The sequence below is a fragment of the Acomys minous genome, assembly GCF_964271855.1.
Source record: "Acomys minous genome assembly, chromosome: 10".
Classification (NCBI taxonomy): Eukaryota; Metazoa; Chordata; class Mammalia; order Rodentia; family Muridae; genus Acomys; species Acomys minous.
This window is the reverse complement of record NC_140491.1, coordinates 34,441,413-34,461,147: the sequence shown is the minus strand read 5'-3', so window position 1 is coordinate 34,461,147 and position 19,735 is coordinate 34,441,413. Positions and strand designations below refer to the sequence as shown.

Sequence of the window (19,735 nt, the reverse complement as noted above, 5' to 3'; positions counted from 1 at the left end):
AGAGGCTGGCGCTGTGGCGGCTGCGTCTCTGATTGGTTGCCTCTTCGCGGGCCCGAGGGGTATTGGCGGGAGATTGGGCAGAGCGCGCCGCTGCCACTCAAAGTAAGAAGGCGTGGTCACGTCGCTGGTGCTGGCCGGAAAAAAGAGGCACAGTCCAGGTTCGGGACTGGCCCCTCCCACCCTGGCCCCTCCCACCCACCGCCGCAATGTTCCCACAGCGCCTAGTGATAGTTTAAATCTGTAACTTTGAAAGAGTACAAAAGAGCCCTTTTTTTGTTTTGTTTTTTGGTTTTTTTCCACACAGGGTTTCTCTGTGTAGCCTTGACTGTCCTGGACTCACTTTGTAGACCAAGCTGGCCTCCAAATCACAAAGATCCGCCTGCCTCTGCCTCCCAAGTGCTCGGTTTAAGGGCTTGCACCACCACCGCCCAGCTTAAATTTTTTTTGGTTTGGTTTGGTTTGGTTTTTCCCCAGGGGCAGGGTTTCTCTGTGTAGCCTTGGCTGTCCTGGACTCCCTTTGTAGACCAGGCTGGCCTTAGGATCCCTTCTTTTTCCCTGCCAGACTCTCTGCTCTGTCTCTGGTGCTGTCCTAGCTGGAGGGCCAGGGCCCCTGCAGACCCCACCTGTCCTAGGCGCAGAGGGTGAGGGCGGCCCCAACACTCCCTTAAAGGTGGATCTGGACAGGAGCAGTGGGAGCGGAGGTAACTATGTGGCGCCATCTAAGGGCTTGTCCTTCTGACCGCACTAAGCACCGACGCTAGTTTCTAACGCGGCTTTCTGTCATCTGACTTTCCAACCTCCTCCAGCCTCGGCCCCAAATGTTGCAAAAGTTTGGTTTTATTACCATGTTAAACAAAATGAAGTACATCACTTGGAAAGTAACACTTTATTAAAGACTGTGTCATTTATCTACGTTTACATTTATCTGTATAAAATTAAATCCTCTGTAGTTAATAAAAATAAAGTAACCTCAAACCAGTTGGCCTCTGCTAGGCAGGCAGCCCTTGAAACTGGCTGACGCCCAGCCATACTTCAGGGACAGGCAGAACTGGGCATCCCTGGTTAGGTGCTGGGTGTTTGCTGGGTAAGGGGCTAACTTGGTCTGTCACTACTGCTTCTATAGGCAAATGTAGGCTCCTCAGGGCCCTAAGTTAAAGGAGAGGTCTCCCTCTGGCAGCTACACTGTGTCAGAGATGGAAGGTAAAGGGCAGCCCTGGCCTCTCACATCTGCACATCCGTCCATCAGAACTTCAACCACTGAGGTAGCCTCTCCTCATCCAAGCATCCCACAAGGGCCACAGCTAACCCTGTGCTGCATCCCTAGTGGGTTTCTTTCTGGATATTGCTGTGGCTTTCAGATCCTTGGCTTCCTAAAAACCCCTCCCTAGGGCCAGGAGGGACTTGACCTCCCCTGGACTGGAGAAGTAAGACAAGACACCAAGAGCATTGTGGGTCCTCTAAAGCACAGGCAGCAGCACTCATGAGTACCTTGGGAGAGCACTCTGGCCTGCCTCCCTACCCAGAAGTGGTCCCTTGGCTGGCGCAGCCACCAGGATACCCTAGAAAAGGATTGCACACTAGAATGGCACCCTGGTGACTCTCTCAACAGCACAGGGCCTGGGACAGACATTGGCCTGGCTTGTAACTGAGGGGCAGGCATGCTCTGTAATAGAATTAAGGCAAATGGGCCAAATGAAGGCTCTTGAGCCAAACATCAATGTCCTGGGGCTACGGAGCATCCTATGTGGAATATGAGACCCACCTGGAAGTAAACAGGAAGAGAAGATGCTGAAGGTCCAGGGACAAGGCATTTCCATAAGACTTTCCTTCAAGTCAAATCCCTCAACTGACCACAGACTCAAGGCAGAGAGTGGCTATAGATAAGTGTGTGCTTTAACTAGAACCTTCTGCAGAGGTCAAGGAGCTTTAGCCACTCCTCACAAACTGGCTAATAGAGACACAGAATATGCTGTGATGCTCAGCGTACACAGCACACATCCAGGATGCAGAAGCGGGCACGGCAAGTGGGGCAGGGCACACGGCTGGCCAGCCAAGTGTCAGGGCGCTGGGGATCCTGGCGGCTGGCAAACCACTTGCCCATGCAAGTGAGACACCACATGGGTCGGCAGTAACACTGCTGGCACTCGCCCAGCGCTGGCTCCTGGCAGGTCTTCACCAGCTTCACACTGGCCCGTGTCTGCATGCAACCTATACAGGCCTCGAGCTCCTACAGAGACGTAGGGGTTACAAAAAGGCCTACAAGATGGTCCTGAGAGGAGAGGGGTACCACCCACACTCCCACTTGGGCCATCCCTCACCTGGTTGCTGGGCACTGAATACGCTGGATTAACCTCTACCAAGGAAGCAAATGTTTCTAAGAAGAGGTCACCCAGGCTCTGGCGGATGACCACATTGGCTGCACTTCGGATTGGGGCATGGAGCTTCTCACACAGTTCACCATATTCCGCTGAGTTCAACCTGCAAGAGGCATGGATGGATGAGACGTGCCAATCTGCCCTTGGGTCCACAGCCCAAAGCCACCCAGAACCCAAAGCAGACAGGGCCAGTTAAGACAAGCTACTTCAGTGAAGTAGCCACTAAATATGACCATGAAGGGCCAAATCTACAGCAGAGAGGATAGGAAGAGCCTGGAGCTGAGGTGCCACCAAACTACATTCCTAGGCTGTCCCAAGAGATTGAGGGACAGCTCAATGATAAGAGTGAAGCAAAGCCGCAGCAAAAAAAGCAGAAGGCAAGAGAGGTGGCGCACGCCTTTAATCCCAGCACTCAGGAGGCAGAGGCAGGCGGATCACTGTGAATTCGAGACCTGCCTGGTCTACAAAGTGAGTCCCGGACAGCTAAGGCTACACAGAGGAACCCTGTCTTAACCTCCCCCCCCCCCAAAAAAAAAAAAGAAAGAAAGAAAGAAAGAAAGAAAGAGGGTGACACCAAAGGGATCACCTGACTGATGTCACATAGGCCCCAGGACTGCCTCAGTCCTCCTCCACCCTCAGCATCTCCTAAGAGCCATCTGCCCTCCATAACCATCCTGCACTTACCGAATGTCAAACGGCTGCGTAGCGGGGCTGGTGCTTGCCACACGTATGGTGAGAAGCTGCACGGGGAGGTTTGAGTCTGGTGAGAGATCATGCTGCCGAGACTCTGTCACTGTCAAGTGAACATCCTGCTGCTGAGCCACATGCACACGGTACGTGGTCACCTTCATTACCCATGTGTCCGTCACAATCACTCTGGCACCAGGTGCCCCGGTAGCAAACTTGTCAATCCGCCGGAACTCTGTGTTGATGGAAGAGGCAACCGCCTGCCAACCCGACTGCGGAAGGGCATAGAGGGCCAGGGTTTGGGCCAGTGGGTGTCGGGTCCACCTGTCCCAGGACCAGTAGTAGATCAGGGTACAGGAGATGAGGGGAAGGGTCACAGCCAGGAGAAGGAAGAGCTGCCAGGCCTCAGGGGCCTGACCAGGGGAGTAGAGCTGCTTTTCTGAGGCTGCAAAGCACATGCCCATGTAGTAGCCTGCAGAAGAAAAGACATCTCAGGGGAAGGCCGGCTGCTCAGGCTATCTCTCTCCCATGATGACCCAGGGGAAGGCCGGCTGCTCGGGCTATCTCTCTCCCATGATGACCCAGGGGAAGGCCAGCTGCTCGGGCTATCTCTCTCCCATGATGACCCAGGGGAAGGCCAACTGCTCGGGCTATCTCTCTCCCATGATGACCCAGGGGAAGGCCAACTGCTCGGGCTATCTCTCTCCCATGATGACCCAGGGGAAGGCCAGCTGCTCGGGCTATCTCTCTCCCATGATGACCCAGGGGAAGGCCAACTGCTCGGGCTATCTCTCTCCCATGATGACCCAGGGGAAGGCCAGCTGCTCGGGCTATCTCTCTCCCATGATGACCCATCTGGAAACCACAACGCTGTCCCTGTGCTGGGGGAAGAGAGGAGCTACTTCCTTTTTATTGCCATCCCTGAGTCTCACCCTGGTCACCTAGGGCATGGTAAGCTCCCAGGACATGTTGCCCTTACTCGTGCACCTCCACAGCAGGCCTGCCTCAGCCCTGAGCCACAGCAGTGGTACCACATACTAGAGGAAATATTTATCAGTTTCCTACTATAGCTTCACAGAAATAGAAGTAGACAAATAAAACAAAAGTTGCCATAGTTTGGGTGGTGGTGGTGCACACCTTTAATCCTAGCACGCAGAAGGCCAAAGGCAGGTGGATCTGCAGCCACCCTGGTCTACAGAGCTAGTTTCAGGACAGCCAGGGCTACACAAAAACAAACAAACAAAAAAGTCCTAGAAAGACAAAAGGAAACACAATGTCCTTGCACGGTACTGACCACTGGCACACCTGAGACAGTTCCTTGGGCCGTATCTTGGTCTCTATTTTGCCTCCTCTGAGGAGGCAGATCCAACATAGCGCATATCAGAGCCAGGGCACTGTACAAGGAAGTAAGCAAGTACTCAACGACAGGGCATGTTGCAAGAACAAAGAAACCAGTTTTAGGGTCCTGTTGGCCCAACAAGGAACAACCTGGACATCAAAATGTTCTATAAAGTAGAGGGTAAGGTACTGTTTGGGAAGGCTCCAATCTGCAAGAACCAATAGTAAATGTTTACTTTTAGCCAACTCATTGAGTGTTAAAATAACTTGTTATGGTTATGTACCTGCTGTCAATATGACCTCCCTGAGTGGCTTGTGCTTACTAACTTGTTCAGGCATGGGGGTACCGGTAAGGGGGATCCAAAAGCCCACCAGACCGCCTCTGGTCAGAGAACCCTGCCTCAGAGCCCCACTTTATTTGCTTTACAGGGCCTGGGTTCCCGAACCAAACGAGGACGACATGGCCATGCCAGCTCCAGCTCCAGTTTCAGTTCCCCAATGGGCTCTGCCTAACCCACCTCCTTCTCAAAACAGACCTGAGTGTTTCTACTACCATACCTGCCTCCATCTCCTGGCGCCCTAGGCTGCTGCATCCTCCAAGCATTCCTGCGCCCAGAGGTGCAAACTTGACAGGCCATCAGCCGTCTGTTCTCCAGACCTGTCTTTCCCTGTGCCTGTAGCTCCAAAGGTCTCCTTCATCTGGTTCTTAGACTCTAATCACTGCCATAGCCCAGCAGTTCTCCATCCTACCCTCCAAATAACCTACAATGGGCCTCTCGGAGGACCCACTAGCATATGGGACACCACATACTATTGCCTTGGACAAGGCCATAGACCTAGCCTGGAAAAGAAGACTCTGCATCAGTATACCCCACCTTGAACGTCTTCAACCTCTGCCTGCTCTCCCCCTTTCCCTGTTGTAAGGAGTTAACAGGAGCTCTTTCCTAGAAAACGTCCAACATGGCAAACAACCTTAACGATTCTGCACTCCAGCCACGGTGGCCCGGCCCCACCCGAACATCACTCGCTGGCCACCTCCTGGGTCGCCAACCTCCCAAATGGGCAGAGCCCTAGAGCGCTCAGCTTACAGCCTGGGCTGCACAGATCCCGCTCGCTTGCGGGTTCTGCACCGGTTCCGGCGGGGAGTCTCCTCACCCGTGGAGTCTCCAAGCACCACTTAAGCGCCCACCCCCGTTCCGAGCACAGGAGGCTCACCCAACGGCAGCAGCGAGTGACACAGTAGTGTGGCGGAAGTTCGCCGAAGGTGGTAGGGCACGAAGGCGGCATCCTCGCTGCCCAGCCAGCCCGACAACAGGTTTTGAACCGTGAGCCCGGCTGAGTAGAACTCGTTGGGCGTGAACACGAAGCAAACTGCGAAGACCAGGTAAGCCAGAGTGAAGGTCACCTCAGGGCTGTCCATCGTGCCGCAGCTCACCCCGCCGGGCACAGGCAGGGGAGTCCAGTCCTGGACAGTTGGAAGGATGTCGCAGCCACCACCGAACCGCACTCTGGGAGATGGAGTCCTACTCAGGATGCCCGCGAGGCATTTTGGGAGACTGAGAGCGTTCCGCCGTGCGTCAAGGCACCCGCAAAGCATTCTAGGAGATGGAGTCCCTCCTCAGGTTGCCCGCAAAGCATTCTAGGAGATGGAGTCCCTCCTCAGGTTGTCCCCATCAGGTGACCCGAAGGGCACTCTGGGACACAGAGTCTCCAGAAGCCACCCCGGCATTTGGGGGGGAAGGGGAGTGGGAAGACTCTCGGAACCGCAGACCCACGAGTTGTGAGCTGCCCAGACGCCCCCCCTTGGGTGCAGCCTCTCCCTTACAAGCAGTTCGGAGGAGACACTGCAGCTGGTTCCATTTAACAGCTGAGAAAAGCCAAGCCAGAGCGAATTGCTCTGACTGCCTTCGCGGCCACCCTGAGATTGTCAGGGGAATGGTGGGCGCCACAGTGACCGCCTACCGACCGACAAACTTGGCCTGCGAGGCGCCAAGCCTACTATTCCCAGACGCCCCGACGCGCCCACTGTCCCCCTCGGTCCCGGAAGCGGAACTACCTGCCGTAAAGGGCGGGACCAGTGTGTCCTGGTATTGGCCGCCTGCTGCTAAGCGGGGCCTCCTTTGCCGCGCGCTGATTGGCTACGGGAAGTCCACTCTCGGTATTTGAATCTTGGGCGGGCTCCGCGGACGACCGTCACGTACTGTGTGAGAGCGGAGCTTGTTCGGGATTCCTTCTGCTCGGTTTCTTCCCAGCTTGTATTTCTAGCGCGCTGTAGGCGCGGCGCTCCTCCCTTGCGGTGGGCGGCGGCGCGGGCCCCGGGCCCGGCACCAGTACGCAGGTAAACGGCGACTTCCCATTTCCCACGGGCGGGGTTGGGGATCAGCCCCGCGGATCTGGATTCCTACTGGCGGGGATGCCGCTCTCTTCCTGGGCAGTTTCGCTTTCTCTCTTTGTTTGAGGAGCCACCCCTACCTCTAAGGACCACTTTGCTGAGCTAAGGGATCCACCAAGCCGCCTAGGCAGGACTGGCACCCACAGGCTGCTTTCCGGGCTGCCGATGATTTCGGTTTGAGCCAACTGATAAGCCTCCAAAGGGACGCGCATGCCTATTTACTCTCCAGGTTCTTGTCGAGTGTGTCGTATATGAGATTCGTATCTTAGAGCCAGGATATCCTTCGCCCCAAGTCTTTCTTTTACCTTTTCTGCAAACCTGTTCTGTCTGGCGTCTGTTCTCCAGAACCCATTGCCCTAGGGGACACTTTGTTGGTACTGGGCTGGTGCCTCTAAGTCGTCCTTCTATAGGCCTGGCTACACGGCCTCTGAATAAGTGGCTTCAAGTGGCTTCTCTTGGAAACGCTTTCTTCCCGACTACAGATGGTTTCCAGTTTCTCTAGCATCCTTCCCCGAACAGGCTCCTTAAGTCTAAGGCCTTTTCCTCCACTCTAGCTACCAGGATGACCACACGCCTATACCTGTACAGTTTGACTCAGAAATGCGTATTTCCAGTCATGATCGCTTGATTTTTAAACTCCCACCTGCCAACACTGTTCCAGGTGGGAGAGGTCTCCTCCTTCCCTTCTCCTCCCACCCCTAGTACTCCACCTGGGAGACCATCATCAACTTCAGCTGTATGGTCTCCTCCAGGCACCTAGACCCCGTGCTTTAATCTCATGAGGACAGGTGTGCGGCAGCAACGTCAAAAAGCTTTGACATGCGTCCTCTCCCAACCCAGTGTCACCTCTGCACCAAGAAGCAGTGAAAACCCAAACCTGGCTTGTCAAGCTTTGCCCCCCCCCCCCAAGAACTCCCTCCGCGCACTGGGGAAGGACCTGAGTTCAGGTCCTCAGCACCCAGCCACAGGTTGTGTGGCATGACTGCGCCCACCTCTCATCCTAGCACTGGGCAAGCCGACTAGAGGGTCCCTGGAGCTCACTGGCCAGTCCTGCTGAGTTAGTGAGCTCCAGGTTCAGGTAGCTACTCTAATAAGGTAGAGAGCAATTGAAGAAAATACCTCATGTCAACAACCTTTGGCCTCCCCTTCACATGCGTTTCCCTGCACCATGCTGCCCCTCCCTTACCCTCCCCCCCCACAAAAGAAACCCCATCCTAAGCAATAGCTGAGCCGGCCGTTCTTACACCTTCCTGCCAGAAAGACTTTATCCAAAGCCATACAGTTCAGAGGCCTCTGCTTGTCAATTCCACAGCCATTGCAGTGCCCTTCCCCTAGTGCTGCTGGCCAGAAATCCTAAACATTGCTCTTGATTTGTTTTCTTCTTACCCTATGACCTGTGTACCTTGCTGAGCAACCTAGTCTACCTCTCTGGCTACAAGAACCTTGCTGAGCCGGGCGTTGGTGGCGCACGCCTTTAATCCCAGCACTCGGGAGGCAGAGGCAGGCGAATCGATGTGAGTTTGAGGCCAGCATGGTCTACAAAGCGAGTCCAGGACAGCCAAGGCTACACAGAGAAACCCTGTCTCGGGGAAAAAAAAAAAAACCTCGCTGATCTGTCCCTTCCCTCCCGTCTTTCCTCGTGGGCCCCAAAAACAGAATCAGCAATTGTTTCTCTCTCCCTCCCCGCCCCCCCTCTTTTAATTTTTAAAAGTAATTTATTTCATTTTATTTCATGTGCATTGGTGTCTGGGTGTCAGATCCCTTGGAACTGTAATTACAGACAGTTGAGAGCTGCCATGTGGGTCCTACGAATTGAACCTCAGTCCTTTGGAAGAGCAGACAGTTCTCTTAACCACTGAGCGATCTCTCCAGCCCCAGCTTCTCTTTTTGATGACTTCTTCCCTCTGCACTTCTTACTCTTCAGCCAGAGCTCCCAAGGTCTCATGTCCAAGAACCCACGGCCCCTTGCCTGCGCCTTCCCAAGTGCTGGGATTAAAGGTGTGCTCCAATGCCACCACCTCTGTGGTTCTCTTAAGGCCAGGACTAGATCCCCAGCTCCTGCTCTACAGTCTAAGTCTTCAATGGGAGCCATTCCAAATACCTGGTTCTCTCTCTGTCTCTACCTGACCCCTTTTAGCAATTGGCTCAAGACATGGCTAAAGTAGACCCTGTGCAGTACAAGGGGCTCTGGGCTCTGGCAGATGACACCTACTTTGAGCAGTAACTGTGCCTGTGACGGGCACTCGCTGAGAGCATATCTGCTTGCTATACTCGTAGGGCATTTCTGTGCATGGGCCGCGGCATCACTGACCCTCCTGGGGACTAAAACATACTCTGGTTTTTTCAGAATGAGTCTGCATATCTTAAATGACGAAAATGTCCCCAGTGAAAAGAATCCAGAAAGCTGTGACTTCCTGTTTTCACAACCGGAACTTACCGGAAGATCCTCTGTTCTTCGTCTGTCACAGAAAGAAAATGTACCGCCCAAGAACCAAGCTAAAGCAGCAAAGGTATGTATGTGTGTCCTCATGTGGCGCTGTGGGATGGGCTTTCTGAGGACCTTTGGCTCTTTGGCTTGCTTGTGAGGTCTTGTGTTATGGAGCACTCTCCTCCTCTTTCACTAGGTGACTTTTCAGACACCTCTTCGGGATCCACAGACACAGAAAATCCTAAGTCCTAATATGACCAGCAAACTTGACAATCCTTTTGCTCTGGATGACAGTATTGGATTAGAAAACGACCACTGTGTCTTCTTTCAGAAAGAGAAGTAAGTGATGACATTTGATTCTATCCTCTCTGGGGGTTGTTGCAAAAGTCTGCAGGCCTGTCATATCTGGACTTCTTTTCCTGATCACTGCCCTTAAGTGCAGTACCTGGCACAGTTGTTAGTAGGAGAGTTAATCATCCGGTAGTTGGACTGTTTTAATTCCATCCTTCAGTCTTTTGCTGTGCCCCTACCACCCAGTCTTTATTTCTATAACTTGATGGAATAACTAGATCTCATTTCCAGAAAAATGATCTATAGTTTCCTTTCTATTGAGTTCTGCTTATCTCTCCCTTCTGCTTGAAATTAGCACTTACCTCCTTCCTGTGCTCAAGACTTGGAGGGAGCAGATAGAGCTCATAGGCAGAGAAATTATCATACAATCAATTAATCGGGGCTTGGGAGATGGCTCCCTTGATACTTTTTGCTACACAGCGTGATAACCTGAGTTCAGCCCTCATTACCTGCATTAAGAAAGCCCAGAACAGCCCGGTGTAGTGGCACATGCCTTTAATCCCAGCACTCGGGAGGCAGAGGCCGGCCTGGTCTACAAAAGCGAGTCCAGGACAGCTAGAGCTGTTACACAGAGAAACCCTGTCTTGAAAAACCTAAAAAGCAAGAACAGGTGGAGCCAGGGAGATGACCCTGCTCTTCCAGAGGGCCGGGGTTCAATTCCCAGCAGCCTCATGGCAGCTCACAACCGTCTGTAGCTACAGTTTCAGTGGATCCAATACCCTCACACAGAAAATATGCAAGCAAAACACCAATGCATATAAAATAAAAATAAACTTAAAAAAAAAAAAACAGCAGGTGTAGTTAAAAGGATGAAAAGAAGCTTCACCCACAGGTGCGTAAGGCATTTCCCTGCCAGGAATCCAATGGAAATAACAAGCAGATGCTAACACTTTGCCTCAGAATTAGCACTTGACCAGTCTGGCTTTAGGGTTAGAGTCATGGCTCAGTAGTTAAGAGCACTAGCTGCGGGCCGGGCAGTGGTGGCACACGCCTTTAATCCCAACACTTGGGAGGCAGAGACAGGTGGATTGCTGTGAGTTTGAGGCCAGCATGGTCTACAAAGCGAGTTCAGGACAGTCAAGGTTACACAGAGAGACCCTGTCTCGAAAAGCCAAAAATAAAAAATAAAAAAAAGAGCACTGGCTGCTCTTCCAGAGGACCTGGATTCAATTCCTATCACCCACGTGGCAGCTCAAAACTCTGCAACTCCAATTTCAGGGGATCTCGCACAGTATGCAGGCTGGCAGAACACCAGTGCACATTAAAAAAAAAAAAAAAAGTTTTTAAACACAAAGATATCTTTATCCAGAGCAAGAGCAAACTCTGGTATGGTTTTGCTGTTTTTACTAATTCAGGTGTTGAAGCTTTTTTCTAATGTTTTGTTTTATATTAGAGAGAAAAACATGAGGAGTAAAACATCACTTTTGTGCTCCTAAGTTTAATGGCATGACCTCTCTGGGCTCTGTGCCTTCTCTGTCCTATCCAAGCCCACCTAAACCTGTTGCTCTTTTCTGGTATCCTTACAACTTTATTTTGTACTTTTTGAAATTCAGTCTAGTGTGATTGGTGTTTAAGTCAAACACTGTCTATACCAACCTCAGAAACAAGTTGGCACTTGGCTGCTATGAAGCCAGTCTTGTTTGTTTGTTTGTTTTTCGAGACAGGGTTTCTCTTTGTAGCCTTGACTATCCTGGACTCACTTTGTAGACCAGGCTAGCTTCGAACTCACAGCGATCCGCCTGCCTCTGCCTCCCGAGTGCTGGGATTAAAAGCATGCGCCACCACGCCCGGCCTTTTCTTCTTTTTTATGTGTTTTGCCTGCACGTATGTCTCTGTGAGGGTGTCAGATCCCCTAGAACTGGAGTTAGAGACAGCTGTGAGCTGCCATGTGGGTCCTGGGAATTAAACCTGGGTCCTTTGGAAGAGCAGCCAGTGCTCTTAACCTCCAGACCATCTCTCTCTCTCTCTCTCTCTCTCTCTCTCTCTCTCTCTCTCTCTTTCTCTTTTTTAAAGTGGGGGAAAGTGGGCACCACAGCAAGCCACTACTCTTAGGTACTCCAAGGGGCAGCTGTGACCTGAAATTAGGTGCTTTTATTGCAGTAGCCAACAGTCTGTCACCTCCAGAGAGACTCATGTGCCTTTTAGCGTGAGCAGCTGCTCAAGGGAAGCAACACAAGAGGGAGGTAAATAGTCAAAGGAACGCGGGGAAGACCCAGCTCTGATTCTTGCCTCCGCAGCCAGCTGCCTTTGGCCCCAATGGATGATGCCCCTGTTGTTCAGTCGGCAGCTGAGATCCTAAGAGCAGAAGGCAAGTTACAGGTATGTGTGTGCATGGATGGGTGCTGTCACATTATTACATACTGTATAGAAAAATAACATTGAGGCATAGGGTGCATACTCTGGGAGGCAGAGGCGGGCACATCTCTGAGTTCTAGGACAGCCTGGGCTACAGAGTGAGACCTTGTCTCAAAAAAAGAAAAATAACATGGCACAAGAGGCCACCAGCTGTCTTCTGGTGACAGGATAGGAAACAATGCTACTATCTCCCCTCCCCTAGAGCTGCCTCCTTAGCTGGATTTACTTTAAGGACAGTGGGTGGGGCTCTGCTTCACCCAGAACCTCACTGTGCAAGGTGATGCTGACTCTCCTCTAGGAGGGAATCTTGAATTCCTCAAGCACTTCAGCTTCCACGAGTGTTCTGGATGGTGAGCTGATGGCCGCTCCCATTGAGCCAGTGCTGGAGCCTTCCCATCAGGGACTAGAGTCTATCGTGGACGGTGAGCTAATGGCTTCTCCCATCAAGCCAGTGCTGGAGCCTTCCCATCAGGGACTAGAGTCTATCGTGGACGGTAAGCTAATGGCCTCTCCCATCAAGCCAGTGCTGGAGCCTTCCCATCAGGGACCAGAGTCTATCATGGACAGTGAGCTCATGGCTGCTCCCATTGAGCCAGTGCTGCAGCCTTCCCTTCAGCGACCAGAATCTATCATGGATAGTGATCTGATGGCCGCTCCCATTGAGCCAGTGCTGCAGCCTTCCCTTCAGCGACCAGAGTCTGTCGTGGATAGTGAGCTGATGGCCGCTCCCATTGAGCCAGTGCTGCAGCCTTCCCTCCAGGGACCAGAGTCTATCATGGACAGTGAGCTCATGGCTGCTCCCATTGAGCCAGTGCTGCAGCCTTCCCTTCAGGGACCAGAGTCTATCATGGACAGTGAGCTCATGGCCACTCCCAGTGAGCCGGTGCTGCAGCCTTCCCATCAGGAACCAGAGCCTGTCTTGGACAATGAACTGACGGCCCCTCCTACTGAGCCAGGGCTGGAGCCTTCCCATCAGGGACTAGACCCAATTTTGGACCTAAAGGAAGAGAGTTTCAGAGACCCAGCAGAAGGTATGTGGCCCTGACATATCATCATAAGGTCCCCTGAAAGTCCCTATGGACATTATATACCTGCAGGTAGTTATTCCACAGGCTCTTCCCTGCCTAATTCACATAAAAACTTTTCAGTCCCAGCAGGGCATGGTGGTTCATGCCTTTAATCACAGCACTTGGGGAAGCAGAGGCAGGAGGATCTCTTTGAGTTTCAGGCCAACCATGGCTGTCGCACAGAGAAACCTTGTTTCAAGAAGAGGGAAGAAACTGAAAATGTTTGGTCCTTAAAAGATGCGGTATTGAGCTGGGTGTGGTGATGCACTCCTTTAATCCCAGCACTCAGGGAGGCGGAGACAGGAGGATCTCTGAGTTTGAGGCCAGCCTGGTTTTCAGAGAGTCCAGGATAGCCAAGGCTACACAGAGAAGCCCTGTCTCCCCCCAGAAAAGAGGAGTGGGTATTGTCTTAGTTAGGGTTGCTATTGGTGTGATGAAACACCTTGACCAGCTTGATAGTGGTAGCACAGGCCATTTAATTCCAGCAAAGGCAAGTGGATTTCTGAATTCAAGGCCAGGCTGGTCTACAGAGCGAGTTTCAGGACAGCCAGAGATATACAGCAAGACCCTGTCTCAAAAAGAGAAAAGAAAAATTGTTCAGGGTCCTCCTGCGCTACACAGGGAATTCAAGGCCAGCCTGGCCTAGAGAGACAATCTCCAGAAAGAAAAAGTGACAGCTGGGTCTCTTTCCATGAACATCTTCACATTTAGTCAACCTGAAATAGAATTTTGGTTTGGTTTTTGGTGTGTGTGTGTATGTGTGTGTTGTTAAGTTCCCCCCACCTTTGTTTTTGTTTTTCTTGATGGTGGTGGTGGTGGTGGTGGTGGTGGTGGTGGTGGTGGTGGTGTGTGTGTGTTTTCCAAGACAGTTTTTCTTTGTAACAGCTCTAGCTGTCCTGGACTCTTTGTAAACCAGGCTGGCCTCAAACTCACAGAGATCCACCTGCCTCTGCCTCTTGAGTGCTAGGATTTTATTTTATTTTTTGGTTTTTTGAGACAGGGTTTCTCTGTGTAGCCTTGACTGTGCTGGACTGCTTTGTAGACCAGGCCGGCCTCAAACTCGTGGTGATCTGCCTGCCTCTGCCTCCCAAGTACTGGATTAAAGGCATGTGCTACCGTGCCCGGCTGGGATAGATTTTTTTTTTTTTAAGATTTATTTATTTATTATGTATATAGTAATCTGCTAGCATGTATACCTGCAGGCCAGAAGAGGGCACCAGATCTCATTATAGATGGTTGTAAGCCACTATGTGGTTGCTGGGAATTGAACTCAGGACCTTTGGAAGAGCAAGCAGTGCTCTTAACCTCTTAGCCATCTCTCCAGCCCTGGGATAGAATTTTTTTTAAGTGTCTTTTCTGAATATGAAGTGGGAAAGAGGACTGCTCTCCTTGTACAAAACTGGGGCTTTCTTCGTAGAAGCTGGGAAGCTGCTAAGCTGCTAGGTTGGCTGCTGGAACAACCTCTTAAATTTATTCCAAAGAACAGTGACCCCACTCTGTTGAGTATTTGGAGTATGCAGCACTCAAGGCCTGCAGTACTTAAGGTGAATGGCTACTATTGTTCACTGTCTCAGTTCTAGGTACTGGCGTTGAAGTGGATTATCTGGAGCAGTTTGGAACTTCCTCGGTAGGTTCTTAACCCTTTATGGCAGCCTCACCTGAAATGTGTAACCCAGTCAGCCCAGGCCACTTATGCTCAGTGCCTGGAGCATCCTGCGGCTCCTACATTGTGGCTGGTCATGTCCGAGGCTAACAGCCATTGTCCTGACCCATGTGCCCCCTCACTCGCAGATAATCCTGGACCCTCAGGTTGTGTTCTGGTTTGCCCAGCCTCCTTTGCACAACAAGAGTGCCCTGGCTCCTGGGGATGTGTCTGTGGAAGCAATGATGAGTCCTGATGGTTTTCCTTGTTCCATCTCTCCAACTCTCAGTTTAAGGAGTCAGCCTGGAGGAAGCAGTCGTTGTACTTGAAATTTGACCCCCTCCTGAAAGAGAGCCCTTTGCGTCCAGTGCCAGTGGTCCCAGTGACAAATAGGTATGTCCCTCCTTTGAAACGGTTAGCACAAACTAAGGAGTCTAGTGGCTGTTACTAAGTGTATTCATTAAAAACTTGTAGAAAAGGGCTAATCTCAACTAGACTTAAGTGCTGGTGGTAGACAAACAGGACACTGAGCCTAGAGCTGGCCTCGTGAGTCAGGTAGTCCATGTTTTAGTAAGGAGCTCTGCCATGCTCTCACATGAGCACTAAGTGCACAATTAGGAGTCCCAAGCTGGGCCAGGTCAGACAGTCTTTTTATGAGTGGAGTTCTAGTTCCACAGTTGTGCCTGTTTCTTCATGAATCATCTATGACAAATTAAACTATAAAAGCAAACCTAAATAGTTGTGACAGAAGCCATAGAGCCTTCAAATCTGACATTTGTGGAAAATCTAGGCTGGTGACTACTACTTTGGAAGAAAATATAAATCAAGTAATACTGAGAATTATTTGCTAAATTTAACACAAGACTCTTGAAACCTAGGAAGAAAGGATTTGCCCCCTCTAACTAGGTATTGACCCTGTGGGCTCTGAGGACACCATAGTAAGGCATCTAATGTGTCTACACCTTGCTATACTGTAAGCATCAGGCATGGCTCATGGGCACCGTGAGTGAGCAGATGACAGAGAGGAGGAGGACTTGAGCCAGTAACTGCCAGCCCCAGGCTACAGTCTTGACTCCTAGCCTTTTCGTGTGTGTGTTCTCTTTTGGTTTTGTTGTTAGACTAAGACCCAAACACAAAGCTTGTTAAATAACAGAACTGATTTTTATGCCCTATTTGCCCTATTCAATACTCAGAGCATGAGGTGTTTGGTTTCAGTACACAGGACACAGATGAGTCTGCTGAGTCTGCTGCGGGAAATCCGATGGAAGCCAAGCTTGTGGATTTAGATTTCTTGGGCACTCTGGATGTTCCTGTAAGCACTTTAATGTCTTTAGAGAGATTTCTGTGGTCTAAAGAGATGAGACCTTGAGAGCCTTTGTTTTACCCACACAGGTATCAGGCCCACCCCTGTGTGTCCTGGAGCCTAGAGGTCTCCTTCCTGCTGAGCCTATTGTAGATGTGCTGCAATACAGCCAGAAAGACCTGGACGCACTGGTGAGAACAGGCTGGTAGCGTCTTTGTAAACTTGGCACACAGGCTGCCCGAAGGGATTTCCTCCATCCTTCTGTCTGTCTCAGATCAATGAACATCACCAGGGCACCCCTGAGGGCCCCCACTTGAACTGGGCCTGTGGTACCTGCTTAGATACAGCCAACTGGAATGGGTTTGGGGAGCCCCCTTGTGGTGAATAGATTAACACATTAAGAGATACTCAAGTGCCTGCTGGGTTCCCCCAAAGCAGGTTCCCTTCATGAGCGTGACCAGCAGCCCCACTTGGCCTCACGACTGGAGTTCCTATAACACAGTAGCATATCTCCAGAGACCTTGGATGTGAATGAAACAATCCCTAGTAGGAAAGGTGCCCCGAGCCCTGGGATTGTGGTCTGCCCGCCATCACAGGTGTGTGGTTTTGTAGGTAAATGCAACACATCAGGAGAACTTGGAGCTAAGAAGCAAGTATGAGGACCTCAACGAGAAGTACTTGGAGATGGGGTAAGACTCTGGCCCAGTGCTGACCTCGGTGTGCTTGCGAGATAGTCACAGATACCCACTCCTCTTCCCTTCTTCTGTAGGAAGATCGTGGATGGGTTTGAGAAGATCGTGTACAAGTCAATGGGTGAGTGCCAGCTGTGCCCTCCCCGTGTCCTTCCTTCCAAACCATGCTCTGGAGCCACTGAAGGTGTGAGGGCTTAACGAAGTGAGGTACCAATGTGACCGACATTCCCTGAACAGCTGGTGGCCAAAACTCTTAGGAGGGACAGGTGCCATGCAACTGTCACACCGTGCCCTGTCCTGCCTTCCCCTCCCCAGAGATAATTAATTGCAAGTATCAGAGTAGAAACACAGATCCTGTAGGGATCTATCAAGCCAGTGATGGCTAGGACCAGTCTTCCTGCTCTCCTTCCCCCTAAGACCTATAAGCCACATGACCCATGCCCTCACATGGACCTTAGAGTTTGGCCCTTGCTACTTCCAGATCTTGCTGGTGTTATCTAAGCATCTCACTGCTGGATCTGGGACAAGCTCCTGATGGGGCTGACATGGGAAAGGCTATCTTCTGGGCCATATTACATTCTAGAGGGCATGAAATGAGGCTGGGGGCTTACCGTGTTACAGGTCACTTTAGTAGTATCCACACCTGCTGCCCCCTGCTCCTGGCTACTCATCTCTCCAGCTGCCTGTGTCTCACCCCTTGTCTTAGTGCTGTTTCCAGCACCCCAGTGTAGTGGCTGCTTCTTAGTCCCAGGTGCTTGGCTTTTTTAAAGAGGATGCTGAGAAACAGAAGGAACTTGCTGAAGACAAAATCCAGAAGGTCCTAAAAGAGAGAGCCCAGCTTACTGCAGACCTGAACTCCATGGAAAAGTCCTTCTCTGACCTTTTCAAGCGGTTTGAGAAGCAGAAGGAAGTGATTGAAGGCTACCGCAAGGTGTGTTGTGTCTCCTCTGGTCCTTGTTTTACAAGGCGTAGTCCACACCCGTGGGTCCTTGGCACCAGGCATGTGATATCCTAGCAACAAGACAAGCTGCACAACCACATCTGTGAGGCAGAGGTTTGGAGGCTGTGGGAGCCTCAGCAGAGGAGTCGAGGGGCTTCCCCGCTCAGTGGTCATATGCCTGGCATATATGAGGCCCTTGGTTCAATCTCCATTAGCCATCCCCAACCCTCCCCAAAAAAACCCTGAAATTGGTATTCTTGAAAGTTGGAGTTTGTGGCCGGGTGGTGGCGGTGGCGCACACCTTTAATCCCAGCACTCGGGAGGCAGAGGCGGGTGGATCTCTGTGAGTTCGAGGCCAGTCTGGTCTACAAAGTGAGTCCAGGACAGCCAGGCTCTGTTACACAGAGAAACCCTGTCTCAAAAAAACAAAATAAAAAAGAAAGAAAGAAAGATGGAGTTTGTAGTATAGCTGATAGTCAGCTCGGGGATATCTTGCAAGAAAGGGAAAACTGAACTTCCCCATGGTATCTAGTGGAGAAAACGGAAGTCATTTTAAAAGCCAGCTACTGAGCTCCAGTACCCCTGCTACATGACCCTCGGTAGTCTCAACTTTTCACTGTGGGTATGAAAGGTCCACAGAGTGCCCTGGGGAAGCAAGACTGCATACATCCCTCAGGATTGTGCTGCCGCCGGCTCGTAGTATGCACTGGTCCTGTTCTTGGCTTGCACTCTGAAGCAGGAGCAGATGCCTGGTGGTATAGGGCCTGGGGATCAGGTCCGGGTCCCAGAAGTGGAAATCCAGAAGCTCTCTGCACCTTGAAGGTGGGATAGACTGTAAGTGGACATCAAGAGGCTTGTTTTGTTTGTTTTTTGAGACATGGTTTCTCTGTGTAGCCCTGGCTGTCCTAGAACACACTATGTAGACGAGGCTGGCCTCAGATTCACAGAGATCCACCTGCCTCTGCCTCCTGAGAGCTGGGATTAAAGGCGTGTGCCACCTCACCCAACTCAAGGCTTTTCCTAAAGGGAAAATGCCAAGTTCTGTATCACTAATATCCCCAAAAGCCATAAGTATCTCTAGTCTGCGCCTAGACAGGGCTCTGGCTCTGATGGAACAGCGCACCTTTAGTGTTTCCTACCTGTCCGTTCTCAAGAATGAAGAGTCACTGAAGAAGTGTGTTGAGGAATACATAGCGAAGATTGAAAGGGAAGGCCAGAGGTACCAGGCGCTGAAGGCCCATGCCGAAGAAAAGCTTAAGCTGTAAGTGCCAGATCCTGGGATGGGGGCTGGCCAGCTTGTTGCTGGGCCAGGCCTAGCCCTGTGTCTCTGTTTCTGCCCCATAAGTGCAAATGAGGAGATCGCCCAGGTACGCAGCAAGGCCCAAGCAGAGGCACTGGCTTTCCAGGCAAGCCTGAGGAAGGCACAGATGCAGATCCACTCACTGGAGAAGACTGTGGAGCAGAAGGTAAGGCAAGGCCATGCTTTGGAACTGGCTTTCATACAGGGATTGCCTGGCCATATCTCTCAGAAGTCCAGGGCCGGCCAGGCTTTTCCTTTCTAATCTCCTTTCTTACTTGAGTCGGGTGGGATCTGAGTTGCCACTCCCTCTGAAACCCCACAGAAACCAGCCTCATCTTTTCTCCTTCAGACTAAAGAAAATGATGAGCTGACCAGGATCTGTGATGACCTCATCTCTAAAATGGAGAAGATCTGACCATAGCCAGCTATCACCAGCCCTCTTCTGTCTGTCTGTCCTTTTCTTTGTCTGTCTAATATCTCTCTTTTGTGTGGTCTTTTAACCACTATTCATTTCTAAGTCACATTACTCTGAAAAAACTAAAGTTTAATTTCAAAGTCAACCTAGGTCCTGTTGTTTATTTTTGTTTGTTTTCTGGTTTTTCAAGACAGAGTTTCTCTGTGTAGCCTTGGCTGTCCTGGACTCGCATTGTAGACCAGGCTGGCCTCGAACTTACAGGGATCCACCTCATGTTGAGTTGACCCTCAACAATAAGATTATTTCATAACTGTAATTTTGCTACTGCTATGAGCTGTAATGTAAATATCTGTTTTTCCTGTGGTCTTAGGTGACCCCACAGGGTTTGCAACCCTTCGCTTCCAGCATAGGTTGAGAATGCTGTTCTATAAACTTGGGAAGAGAGGTGGG

General features: G+C 51.1%; 2 protein-coding genes across 4 annotated transcripts; one reads left to right on the top strand and one right to left on the bottom strand.

Moving 5' to 3' along the window:
* Positions 1-867: 867 nt before the first annotated feature.
* TMEM129 (transmembrane protein 129, E3 ubiquitin ligase) lies at positions 868-6,130 on the bottom strand. 2 transcript variants are annotated; one of them, XM_084798068.1, is made up of 4 exons: positions 5,616-6,130; positions 3,060-3,534; positions 2,319-2,478; positions 868-2,227 (listed from the first exon to the last, which is right to left on the bottom strand). In XM_084798068.1, the coding sequence occupies exons 1-4, from the start codon at positions 5,995-5,997 to the stop codon at positions 1,979-1,981; spliced, it is 1,266 nt and encodes a 421-aa protein (XP_084654194.1). In that variant the 5' UTR covers positions 5,998-6,130; the 3' UTR covers positions 868-1,978. The 2 variants fall into 2 exon arrangements, with proteins under 2 accessions (XP_084654194.1, XP_084654195.1); XM_084798069.1 differs by lacking the exon at positions 5,616-6,130 and adding an exon at positions 5,489-5,591.
* A 432-nt stretch (positions 6,131-6,562) lies between these two features.
* On the top strand, positions 6,563-19,430 carry TACC3 (transforming acidic coiled-coil containing protein 3). Of its 2 annotated transcripts, none has more exons than XM_084798066.1 (15): positions 6,563-6,738; positions 9,140-9,302; positions 9,417-9,559; positions 11,809-11,890; positions 12,225-12,957; positions 14,568-14,620; positions 14,925-15,028; positions 15,851-15,947; positions 16,028-16,129; positions 16,551-16,627; positions 16,708-16,751; positions 17,401-17,561; positions 18,725-18,831; positions 18,916-19,036; positions 19,220-19,430. In XM_084798066.1, the coding sequence occupies exons 2-15, from the start codon at positions 9,141-9,143 to the stop codon at positions 19,283-19,285; spliced, it is 2,052 nt and encodes a 683-aa protein (XP_084654192.1). In that variant the 5' UTR covers positions 6,563-6,738; position 9,140; the 3' UTR covers positions 19,286-19,430. The 2 variants fall into 2 exon arrangements, with proteins under 2 accessions (XP_084654192.1, XP_084654193.1); XM_084798067.1 differs by having other exon boundaries at positions 6,568-6,738; positions 12,225-12,420.
* The last annotated feature ends 305 nt before the right edge of the window (positions 19,431-19,735 follow it).